Source organism: Hirsutella rhossiliensis (assembly GCF_020360975.1).
Source record: "Hirsutella rhossiliensis strain HR02 chromosome Unknown scaffold00003, whole genome shotgun sequence".
Lineage (NCBI taxonomy): Eukaryota > Fungi > Ascomycota > Sordariomycetes > Hypocreales > Ophiocordycipitaceae > Hirsutella > Hirsutella rhossiliensis.
In genome coordinates, this window is record NW_025408669.1 from 6950950 (window position 1) to 6963373 (window position 12424).

General features: G+C 51.2%; 3 protein-coding genes across 3 annotated transcripts; 2 read left to right on the top strand and 1 right to left on the bottom strand.

The window, feature by feature from the left end:
• Positions 1–1764: 1764 nt before the first annotated feature.
• HRG_04006 (uncharacterized protein) lies at positions 1765–2727 on the top strand (the record flags this gene model as incomplete). Its single annotated transcript, XM_044862477.1, has 1 exon — positions 1765–2727. One exon carries the CDS (start codon positions 1765–1767, stop codon positions 2725–2727), a length of 963 nt encoding a protein of 320 aa, XP_044723503.1.
• Positions 2728–6201: 3474 nt separating this feature from the next.
• HRG_04007 (major facilitator superfamily domain-containing protein) lies at positions 6202–8926 on the top strand (the record flags this gene model as incomplete). The annotated part of the gene is made up of 5 exons (XM_044862478.1): positions 6202–6300; positions 6361–6510; positions 6587–6984; positions 7042–8386; positions 8558–8926. The coding sequence occupies 5 exons, from the start codon at positions 6202–6204 to the stop codon at positions 8924–8926; spliced, it is 2361 nt and encodes a 786-aa protein (XP_044723504.1).
• A 1087-nt stretch (positions 8927–10013) lies between these two features.
• On the bottom strand, positions 10014–11952 carry HRG_04008 (GMC oxidoreductase domain-containing protein; the record flags this gene model as incomplete). Its single annotated transcript, XM_044862479.1, has 2 exons — positions 10014–11847; positions 11897–11952. 2 exons carry the CDS (start codon positions 11950–11952, stop codon positions 10014–10016), a joined length of 1890 nt encoding a protein of 629 aa, XP_044723505.1.
• Positions 11953–12424: the final 472 nt, after the last annotated feature.

The following is a 12424-nucleotide window of genomic DNA, read 5'->3' on the forward strand; positions in this document are numbered from 1 at the left end:
TGCCCTTCAGAACCTTGCAACTAAGTTCGGCAACGCACGCTGACCAGATCCACACCGCAGTGTGGCGGAATTCACCTCGTCATTCACGTTGCTACTTGGCCAACTCGTGGGTTCCAGAATAGTCCAGGATATCGGCAAGTCAATTCGGCCACACAATGGCCACGTCTCTGAAGGGTTTCCCAGATCGATTAAGCGGCAATCATCACAAACTCAACAGGAGCCTGGACTCTCCCTTAGGGATGGGCTGGAGCTAGTGGATCGCAGCCCGCGCCGGTTGCGGATCGACCGGCGCATGTTTCGGTTACAATGCTGTTTATAAATTACGTTTGCGGGCTCATGTCACGGGCGAATTTTACCGAAGCAGAATTGTAACATACTTGGTACAGGATAAACATCAGTTCGGGAGTGGGTTCATCTCATTGCCGAGCAATGATCCCGTCTCCGCTTGTCCAGTTGCCTGAACAGTGACGGACAGTGATTCCACTACAGGAGCAGCGGTGTATAAGTAGATGATGCCTTTGAACGCGTCGTCGTATTCTTTGTCACATCATAATGCCAAAATAACCGTCCGACAGTAGCGTTATTCCAATCTGCCGGTAAATAGTGTCGGAATAGCCTAGTGGGGGCAAAAGCAATGGCGTCTCTGCATGTTGCGTCCATTGGCTGTTCAGGGAGACACGCTTCCACTCGTGGGGACAGCACTATGAATAGCTGCGGTCGGAATGTGATCTACATGCCGTCCTGGCAGTCCTCGTGCCAGCCCGGGTGGGTGGGGGGGGGGTTCGAGGCTGAGAACTGAAGCAAGGCCGACAAGTTGGTGCCGGAAACCGTCTAACAAGACGACGGGCTAGGAGTTTTGGAAGGCTCATGGAAGGCTCATGGAAGGCTGTGGAGACACTAGGCCCTAGAGGCAGATGGTAGGATGTTGCTGAAGGGGGGATCCTGGACAGCAAGGGGTTTTCTCATAAAGTAAAGGCAGGCGACTGATTACACCCATTCCTTCAGTATATTTGAGCAAACTGTCTCGCCTACCCCCATTGTTCGTCTTTCTGATTCACAGACCCGCGAGGTGGCCTCTTTGCTGGTCTTAGTCGCCGCATTCATTTACTCATCATGTTAGCCCCCGTCTTTAACGTGCAATACCCCAAGCGGAGCTCAGCAGACCATAGGCATAATTGCCGGCCCCCTCCATTGAAGGTTCCCCTCAAAGGCCTTGGTGATACGGAGAGAGTTGTGTCGATCATCCATCATGACAACGTCACAACGCCCATCGTTACAAACCACGTCCTCGACCATGACGCCAGATGTCCTCAAGTCTTGCCCGGGGCGCCGAGCTACAGATTCCTCACCAGCCTGAGCGAGTCGGCCATTGATGACAAACGACTTTCAAAGGTGGTCAGAAAAGGCACCGCGTCACTCGGAAAGCTGTATTCTCTTCTCGGCGGTGCGTCTGAGAACACTACTACATCGGATTGTACGCGCAATGCCCGGCCGATTTCGGCGAAAAGGGCCCCTTTGGTGACTATTGGGCAGGGGGCATTCATGTCGACCGCCCCATTGTCAAGTAAGAGGAATGGCTCTGATTCAGCAGAAATCTACACGAGACTTCGACTTCAATTCTCCAATGGCGCCACGTCGACTCAGTACTTCAATTCTCGTTGCTCCGGAATCAAGCCTGCCTTTTTAGATCGAGCAATTGCTACGAAATTCGAGCGGATACACATCATCGGCGGCATATGCTTGTTCTCCAAGTCCATACTCTTCATGTCGCCAGGAGACGGGCAGTCAAACGTCGACGACAAGCCCGTCGTCCCGCCCTTGCCATGGAACGTCGACCTCACTCTATATGAGTTGGAAACTATTGCGAGGCTTTCCTCCGCCATCGCAGATACCGCATGTGTCGTCAAGAACACTTCCAGGGGTCGCGACACTCCATTGAGCATAGATATCGACATACCCGATTTTCAGTACTACTGGACCGCCTGTGGGCTCTTTGAGCGGAACCTAGTCACCATTGGCTACGTGCAGAGCTGGATTGCTGCTATTGACGAACGAAGAAGAAAGCTCAAGGCCATCATGACTGCTCTTCTCCGTACGATCCTGACGGACCGCCAGCTCAGCGACATTGAAATAAATATCGCGCCAGGAACGGAGCCCGCCGTAAACCTTATCAAGGAGAAGATTGTTTCTGGAACAATACCATCCCTGGAGGAGATTATGAGTGCGATGAGATCGCAGGGAGGGGAGGCCAGACAATGGAGAGATTTTTTAGACCATCTGGGCTCGGGCCATCAACCCTCGACTGTGGGCGATCTCGGCCGATTGGTTTATGTGTTCAAGGCGGTGAAACCAGCCCTGGAACATGAGCACACTGTGGCAGCACCCAATGGAAACATTCGAGATGCGCCTGGTCGAACGCTTATCATCCAGGTCGACGATATCATCGAATGGAGGATCTTCGACCGGGCAAAGTCATTCCTGGAGCACTACGCCACGCAGAAGCCCAACTATGCAGAGAAAGCCCTGATCGTGGGCCTTTTCCCAATACATAAAATATTCGTGGCCGGCTCGAGCCGCTCGGATTTATACCACAAAGATCCAGGACCGCAACTGTGTCTGAATTCCGAAGGAGCGATGATCGGTCCACTGGATGTCATCGGAATGACTTACGGAATACACATGAAGGAGGTCTTGCAGCGTTTGCGCCGCCGAGAAGGTTTCCAGTGATATCAGCCGCGGATGTTGATCTTGTCAAGTTTATGGGTCAATACCAAGGGCATGGAAGTTCGTAGCATTTACCAATGTATAATGATGTTTTTGTGGAAAGGAATGAAACTCCGGCGAGTTGCAGGCCTATTTCGATGGCAAACAGAGCAATATCTCACAGCGCTTATACGACCACCATATCTCCATACAGAGCAAATTACACAATGGGTTTGAGATGCAGGAGCACGCGCAGTCAAATCAAGGATTCGCATCAAGTTGGGCACCGGAATAGCTTCGGGGACTCTAACTATCCAGTTTGGACGCAAGCATCACGAAAATGAGGCTCTCAAACCCGGCAGCGTGGCGAGAGCACCGGTAGAGCCCAGTAGTTAGTTGTATTTATCAACGTCTGCGCAGTCTCCCTAGGAAGACAAAAGGCATGCTAGGCTAGTTAAATCGAGAACCTTCGCCGTCGACACCTAATATTTGCTGGAAATTGTCTATTGGAATCTCTAATCGTATTCACAGGGCCCGCCCCTGGATCGCATCGCCACGCACAACGTCACTCTTCCGTGAACAGCTTGTTATCCAGGGTGGTTTTCCATATCTAAATATGGAAATACCCTTTCCATGAATGGCATGGAATAGGTATGGAAAGGGAAGCGGAGTTCAAAGGCAGGAACCGCCTCATATATTATCTTTATTGTCCCCAGAATGATCCCTACAGTACTTCTGTCACCGCCAGCTTTCGAAAACACCCTGAGGGCAAGAAAGTATGTCATCAACGTCGCAGAGAATTTATCTCCTCTTCAACCGTCCATCATCGAAGGATTTGATCAACTCTACGGGCAAGCGTGGGATCTGGGCCGTGTCTTCAAAGGCTACCTTGACCAAGAAATTATCAATAAAGAGAATTCGCCCTATTACGCCGCTTCTTTGGTCCTTCATCCAAGCTATCGCACGACGTACATCCACTCAAATTAGAAGAAGTGGCATAAAACTGCTTTCAAACGGGTCAAAGACCTTTGCTACTCTTACCGAAATACAAACGACGGTACAATTTCGTATCATGTACTGGACGAAGAAGAAGACAATGGCCTTGATGCATTTGATCGTATTTCAAGAAATCTGCAGAATTGTGCTCGACCTACAAGTCAAGACGAGTATGAAGATTACATCTCAGGTGATCCATATGAGATTGCGCCAACAACTGCTTTATCATGGTGGCTTCAAGAGCGACATAGGAACCGACGGCCGAAGTTATCACGAATGGCAATAGACATCCTATCAATGCCAGCGATGAGCGACGAGCCGGAACGGGTGTTTTCAGGGACGTACGATCTCCTGGGAAAGGGCACAATTGGATGCGGACCAAATTGAAAAGGAGAATTGGTTGAAGCATTGGGTGAAGAACAATGTCTTGAAGAGGGAAGGGGCGGTGGCGTGACCGTGGCGTGAGAATTCGTGCAAATTCCCGTCTGATTTCCCTCCTCGTCTTGGAACAAAACACGTAAGATTTGCCTACCCTCTCTTTTTGACATTATCATTGAGCTCAATCAATTACTTCGTATTTTTAATTCACCATATGGTGTGAATTTGTCCATCTTGTCGAAGGTGTCTTCAGTGACATTTTGTCGTCGTGCACGGACCAAGTATGGAAAGGTGTATTGCAATACTTGCAATAAATGTGGGGCCGATACCGATTATCGATTGCAGGCCTTTCCATGTATGGAAAACCACCCTGTTGTTATCTTCGCATTTCTCGGGCTTCTTTTAGGCATTCGCGATCGGGGTTCTTCTCATAGTCGTCAGCGACTTCCGGGCTGCTAGTAGCCCGAATGGGAGAAACGTTTCTACAGGGGAGAGTTGCAGCGTGGCGAGGGAGCGCGAGTGCACGGGCTCAAAGTCCGGTGGTAAACGACAAGCCGAGGGAGCCGAGGACCTTTCTTTACTCCATTCCTCCGCCAAGACATTGATCGCCGCAAGCGGCATGTATACGGAGTTTATCGAACTAATATTCGACAGTGGCGAGATCGGCGTCATCAAATGCCAAAGTCGACGCTAGTACAAGGCCGCAAGCAACGTCCCGGCGCCCTCGGCAAGGAGGGAACATCGAAGCTGAATTCGGTGCCGGCGCCACATACAGGCCTAAATTTCCCTCTGGCTACGCAAAAGGAATCGGGGCGTGTGCCGATTTATGGGGCCGTAAAGTCCAGTTGTCCGTTGGGAAGACGGCGTTTACAGCAGATGGCATTTAGCGGTCCTATCCTCTTGGCATAAGAAACCCAATAACAGAATGCCGTGGCAGTGGGGATGCGGCACAGCCCCGATGTCCCGTTCACCGGGACGCAGTTGAAATCGAAGATCCAGTGTGGAAACACGTGGTCGGACGTCATACATTGGGGGACAGCAGCAGTTCTGCGGGCCGGCGGCCACAAGTCATGACCGTGGTGAACCGTTTTGCTTGTTGGAGCTGGGGGTCATACAGTTTTATTCTCGCCAGGAGGAATAAAGTCGTCGCAGCATCATGAATGCCTGAGATACACGCCATGTATACCAAGGAGAAACTAGACCGCTGACGTCTATTTAACTACGCGGGACCTGGATGAGTTCCTGCATACATCGGCCAAATTATCGGCTAGTCCTGCCCTTCAGCGTCGCAAGTTCCGCGGATAGCACGGACATTTGTCTAGAACTTGGCAGCTAGCTGCCTGACAAGCTGTTTGGCATGCTGCCCCTAAATAACGTGGATCGGATGAACTACTTCCGTCCTACGTTATGCTCTTTACGTGGCCGCCCAGCCTCCCCGGGTGCAGTGCGAGTCTGCATGAGCTGACGCAGCTTCTCGCCGGTTAATGTAATATCATATGTATGTATATAGAGCAGGCAGATACGTGGCGAAGCTTCTTAATCAGAAACCGCGATCTATTCTTGCTCTAGTCAACACCCGCCACCGACAGGTCTAGACAACCGAGTCAACGAGCAAAAGGTAGCTTTTTCTCCCGTGACAGGAGCAATTATTCGCCTCTATCTCCTGCACGGAAGCTTCGGAGACCCCAAATCTGGGGTGAATTGGCGCCGTTGCCATCACTAGCTCTTCGCTGGGGAATCCATCGCCTTCTCACGCTTGTCTTCTCCTCTACCCTCTTTCCGATGTATGTCTGTCTCTTTCTGATACTAAAGTGATTTACTATGCATATAACTTGACGTTGGAGGCCCTCCGTTCCCGTCTTCGTGGCCACTTGTCTCAGCACCCACCCCCTCATTGGACTCGGCAGCCTTTCCAGCTCTAAAGGCACCAGGCCATCGCACGTCGGAACCAAGTTGCTCGTCGACTCTCATATCTTCCATGCGCAGTATTCATCCAACCCCATCAACGCCCCTTGGCCGGCACTACCCAGCTCGACCTCTTAACAGCCACGCCGCCCCGACGTCACACATCGTCAGCACCTCCCGGTCACGCCGCTGACTCGCGTTGCGAATGTTGTCCCGGCCATGGGCGTCGCCGCCATAAACTCAGATGGAGAACTTCATGGTCGCAGTCTCGTCGTTTTCGCGGTCACCACTGCAACCATCGCCCTCGCAACCATCTTAGTTGGCGCCCGTTTTATCTGCCGATATTTCATCGTCCGCAATGTCACCTGGGATGACAAGGTTGTCATCCTGGCTTGGCTGCTTGCCTTCTTCCTCTCATTTATAGTCGATTTCGGCGTCTTTCATGGCTTGGGAAGAAGTGAAGATGATATTACCGACCACCACATGAGCATTCTGCACAAGTGTGACTATGTGTTCTCCGTCTTATATGTTAGTTGAGTCGACTCGTCCGGGTTCAATACCCCGAAGAGGAACGCGGCCGATACTAACATACGAGGGCCTTTAGAACCCCGCCCTCATGGCCACCAAAAGCAGCATCTTGGTCCTTTACCTCCGTGTCACTAAAAATACCCGCCTGCTCTTGCGCCACGCCTCATGGGTCATACTGGGGATAGTTAATATCGCAGGATTCATCCTTACTATTATCAACATCTTCCAATGCAGGCCGGTCCGAGCTGGCTGGATGCTAGAACTCTACAATAGTAGTGCGTCTTGCATCCCGCTTCTTATCGAGTTTATATGCGCCTCGCCGGTCAACATCATAACCGACTTGGCAATTCTTATCTTGCCCATCCCTGTCCTGACTAGCATGCGTCTACCCATGCGGCAAAAAGTCATTCTTATTTTGGCCTTTGCCCTGGGTGCTTTCGTTTCGGTTATCGGGGTCGTCAGGATTTACTACCTGCAATATGCCGTTTCGGAAAGCTCTGAAGAGGACTTGGTAGATTTCTCTTCGGTTAGCGGCCAGGCTCTCATCTCCCCCGACGCCTCTTTCTCTCTGATGTGGAGCGCAGTCGAGGTCAATATCGGTATAACCTGTGCCAGCATCCCCACCATTAAGCCGCTTATCCTCAAGCTCTTCCCCAATATATTGCACGAACCCAACAGCACCCGAACGTCTTCTGGGGCACCAATCGAGTCTCAAGAGCCGTTGTATCAAACAACAAAATGCAAGCCGACAGAGTCAGACAAGAAGTCCACGGGAACAACCACGGAGTCTCCGTCAACCCCTGACACGGTGCATTTCGGCAATGACTTTCAGGATCTCGACAGTACCCCTGCAACGTCTGCAGCGGCCGGGCGCACCAATCCGACTAGCTCAACGACTGGTACTATGAAATCCGGCACCTCCTTTGGTTTCGTCAAGACAAACGAACCAAAGGGCATGGTTAGAGCCAACGCGGCAGAATCCTTCAAGTACTGCGCCATTGTTTCTCTTCTCTTCTTCCTTTCCGGCATGTCATATGGCCTTCTCGATAACGTCAACATCGCTGTTGCCACGGTGAACAACATCTCGACGGCCCAAAACATCGGCTTGACCACCGTATACTCTGGGATCGGCTACTTCTTCGGTCCGCTTTTAGCGGGCGAGTTTCTCTTACAAGACCGACATTTCTTCAAGAGCCGCGCGTACGAGGCCGACAACATAAGCGGGTACAAGAAGACATTCATCGTTGGGCTCTGCGTTTACGGCATAGGCACCATCTCGTTCTGGCCGTCAGCAGTGACGAGCTCATATGCAGGGTTTATGATCAGCAACTTTTTCATCGGCTTCGGGTTGGCAGTCATAGAAGTCGGCTCGAATTCTTTCATGGTCCTCTGCGGACCGCCCAACTACGCCGAGACGCGGATTCTTATAGCTCAGGCCATTCAGGGTGCCGGCAGCATTACCAACAGCCTTCTGGCGCAAAAGGTTTTCCTCAAGGGAATCGACACGTCTGGTAAAGCAGCCCTTGTTAACGTACAGTGGGTGTACCTTGGGATCACCTTGTTTTGCGCCATCCTCGGGCTCTTCTTTTTCTATGTGCCCCTGCCAGATGTAAGCGACGACGAGCTTAAGGAGTTGCCAACCCGCCTTCAGGTCGACCCGAAAAAGAAAGTCGTCGGCGGCTTACAGCTGCGAACTGTAAGCCTGATACTGGCTGTGTTTACGCAATACATGTTTGCCGCGGCTCAGGGGTCGAACTTCGCCTTCTATGACAAACTTTTTAAGGCAGCTGTTCCCAAGGACGCGATTGGCGTCGGAGAACCTGCTGACCCAGATAAGCTGTCGGGTATGACTCTATCCATGTCGGATTGCATACTCGTAGGACGCGCGGCCTATACTGTTTGCAGCCTTATCCTCGGTTATCTTGCATATCTTTCAGTCTCTATTCCTTGGCTGCCGAGGCCACGCACATACCTGATTTTCGGCGTCGGCGCGTGTGTCGTCTTATCTATCGTCCGCGTGGTGTTACGACCATCTAATCCCGGCAAGTTTGTTCTTCCCTTGATACTCATGCTCGCCGCCGAGACCCCTATTTCGCCCCTGGTATTCGCGTTTGGCCTACGCGGTCAGGGCCGGAGGACAACACGGGCTGTCGCCTTGATCACAATGGGCGAATCTGGACCTGCAGTTGTCCCGTTCATTATGTATGGCATCATGAACGCGGGCGGCGCCGTGCAAACCGCCTATATCGTTCTTATCGCAGTGCTGGCTGCGGCTATGGTGTATCCTGCATTCCTTGTGCTTTCCGGACCCGCAAGGAAACTATTCGAACCATACTCCGATGTGCAGAGCACAATACATATGAGTCAAGAAGACCAGACATCGATACAGCAGGGGGACGAGAAGAATCAGGACTGACAGAACGGAACCCTAGACAGATTGGGTGCAAATGCCTGAGTGGGACACGGATCTCCTCGGCCTATAATAAAAATGTAAATATGTATGTAATAAACACGTCGAACACCCGTTAGGTTGCCAGTGCAAGGCAGCTAACGGATGGATATTAAACCCAGAGGGTAAATACCGTATACCTGTGGTATACAATATTACTATTTAACCAACATCAAGCCTCTATTCGGCCAACACCTTCTCGGTTTCCCCTTAATTAAGTAGCTATCTTGCTGCCTTAGTTATCAACCCTTCCATTTAGTACTTAGGAGATCACTCGCAGTAGCGATTTAACATAATGGCAGCGATTATAGCACACAGCAGAGCAGCTAATTGCTACGTATAGTAAAGACAATGGTACTTTACTATAGTTTATCTATAGTTTGCCTGGGTAACACCTCAAACTGGTCCTATATATCAGATTTCCTGTGGTAGTTTTAAAAAATCATCTTTCAAAAGGTTAAATCATATATAGATGTATGCATATAGATGTATGCATATATATATATATATAGAGGATTTGCTTTTGTCACGGGGCTGGCCCTTGTTTGTTGTTGCTTGGTTGTTGGACCAAGCCTTCTATGTGTGGTGATGGTCAATTGATAAAGCTGTTGCTTAGTCAATTTCGCTCTCCTTTGCTGCATGCCACGCCTTGCCCTTGCTGCGACTGAGTGGTCTCTTAGTAGCGGGACCACTAGTTTTGCCCACCGGATCAAGACATACAGCTTCTGAAGCTAGATATTCAGCTGTTGAGCTCCCTACTTTAGTAACTTGGGAGGTAATACTTGACGAGTTTCCGGGGATAGTAGTATATAAGACATAATAGTAGGAAAGTAAGTATAGAAATAAGACTCAAGGTAACCTTGGGCGAAACCCCTTATTATTTATGTATATATAGGCTCTTATAATAACAGTGAACTGTGCTATTGATATTTAGTTACAGAAAGGAGAAGAAGGTTAGGTCTTATAGATATAGCTAATAGGGGTTGATATAACTATAGAACCTTTAATAGATAATTAGTCTCTTCTGACACCCCTAGCGGAGGAGACCGTGCCCTCAGTACCAGTCCCGGGAGTCGGCGTTAATAACATCGGCTGCCTTCTCGCTAATTATATAAATCGGTAGTGCGATGAAGAATCCTGGAATCTTAGGGAAGATGCTTGCGTCAACAACCCTCAGGCTTTCTACCCCTCGAACGCGGAAGCTAGAGTCCAATACGGCCATCGGGTCCTCGTCGGCACCGATAGGGCACGTGCAAGAAGCGTGGTGGCCCCAGGCCTCCTTCTTAATGAAACGCCTCATATCACGAGACGACTGCACGCTATCCCCTGGCCAGTCCTCGTAGAATTCGCCAACACCGGCGTCGTTGACTCTTCGAGAAGCAGTCCGAGCCCATTCAACCCCCTCTAGCAAGGCCTGGGCGTCCTTGTCAGCCTCGCCCTCACTGTTCGTCCCCGAATCGAAGTAGTTAAAGTTAATGATCGGCATGTCGCGAGGATCACGGGAGCGGAGCTTGACAGTTCCAGCGTGATTTCTCGTATAGGCTTTGAGCACGATCCAAGACCACCTCGAAGGGTCCCCTGTCGCCATCTTAGAGTACCCCGGAAAATAACCAGTGAAGTTGGATACCGACCCTGTGATGAAGAGGTCGGGAACACCTCCCTCTGCTACCGAAGATTTCTTTAGGAACGCAACAGCAAATCTAGAAGAAAAGTTTTGAGCGCTGCCTGTAACAACTGTGTTTTCGTACCGGTCCTGCAGGTTGGTGCCAACACCCGGGAGATCAACAACAACGGGAATCCTCAATCTCTCTAGCTCGTCTCTAGGGCCGATGCCGCTTAATTTCAGCAGCTGAGGCGTGTTAAAGGCGCCGGCGGAGATGATTACTTCTCGCTTGGCGAGAATTTTACGCCTGGGTGGTAAGTCGCGAGAATACGATGCGCGCGGGTCGGCGCGGTAGAGGCTCTTCCCTCGCACATACTCAACACCGATCGCTTTTGGCGTCGCAGAATATGTGTCTTCTGAGTCGAAAATAATGCGTGTGACAAGCGTGGTGAGGAGGATATCCACCCGACCTCTTGATAGACGGCCCGACCTCTCATCGGCTAGAACTTGTTTGATAGAGTCGACGGGGCCCGATCGTTCCGTCTTCTCCGTGACAGAGATTGGCATCTGAAAAATCCCCTCGCAACTGTCACGGTCTGGGGTGTATGCGTTCAAATCGCGCTCAGAAAGCCGGGCCACGTCTCTTGCGTCTAGATACCGCCAGTTTAGAGCAGCCGCCACCATTGCCCCCACCTTTGAATCCTTCAGAGCAATGGCCATTGGGAAGATGGTTGTGGTCAGCCAGCCCTCGTAGCCATGCCCAGCTGGCTTGGATGGCAGATAGCGGTTTCGCTCAAGCCTCTCAAAGATGGCTCTCATATTCTCCGCCGACCAGCTTTGGTCCCCCGTCATCTCGGCAATGTTGTTCCAATCAGACTCGTGGGGATATACGGTCAACATGGCGTTGTGGGCAGTGCAGCCTCCAAAAGTTCCTGTCCGGGGATAAAGAACTCCCATCGGTCTGGAATCCTGGGGAGGGTTGCTGCCGACGTAGATCTGGCCCGACGGCATCGCCCAGCTCATCTTGTCGTCCTTTATTTGCTGGTTTTCATCCGAGTAGTGGTGTACGAAAAAGTTCCATGACATGGGAGGATGCTCCGAGGCCTTCAAGTTTAACCCGGGATTCTGGTACTCGGGCGTATTTGTTTGGTCGTCCCCAGCGTCGATGAGCAACACTCTGTGTCCATACCTAGCCAACCGCGCAGCCATCGGCGAGCCTCCCGCACCGGAGCCAACAATGATATAGTCATAGTAGGCAGACTCATGAACTTCTGTTACGAAGGCGCTACTCCCAGTCAGCGTTTCGTCTAGCAGGGGAGACAATTAGCACCCACCCTCTAGCCGAGAACCCCAGCCAAAGGGCTGCTAATAAAAGCTTTGGAAGCATCATTTAGCAAAACTTGCAGGCCTGGAATGGATGCCAACTAAGAGAGAAGTCAAAGGTCCGCCGAGGCTCCCGGGGTTATTTATCGTCGTCGCAGGCGAAGTCGACAAACACACTTTACCTGTTCAGCCACAGCTAGACAGTACCAGACAAGCAGACCGCATTCCATGGGTCTGGATTAAACGGCGACATCACCAGCCGGCCGGCGATGATGAGCCGGCATGCCATCTCATGGCTGATGGTGCTTTGTCTGACTAACGATGCTGCACGTGTTGCAGATAAAGCTGAACCCGGGTCCGTAAGCTAGCCAAGAAACGTCAATTTAGTTAGATGAGTTATCCCTCCGCACCTGGCCTAACCAGGGCTGGTTAAACCGCTCGAGGGTGTTGCAGACCCTCCCTCGAGGCCCTGAGTGGCATTCTTGCCTCGCACTGAGCTTCGAGCAGCATTCTTGACCAAGTACCCCTTGGCCAGCCCC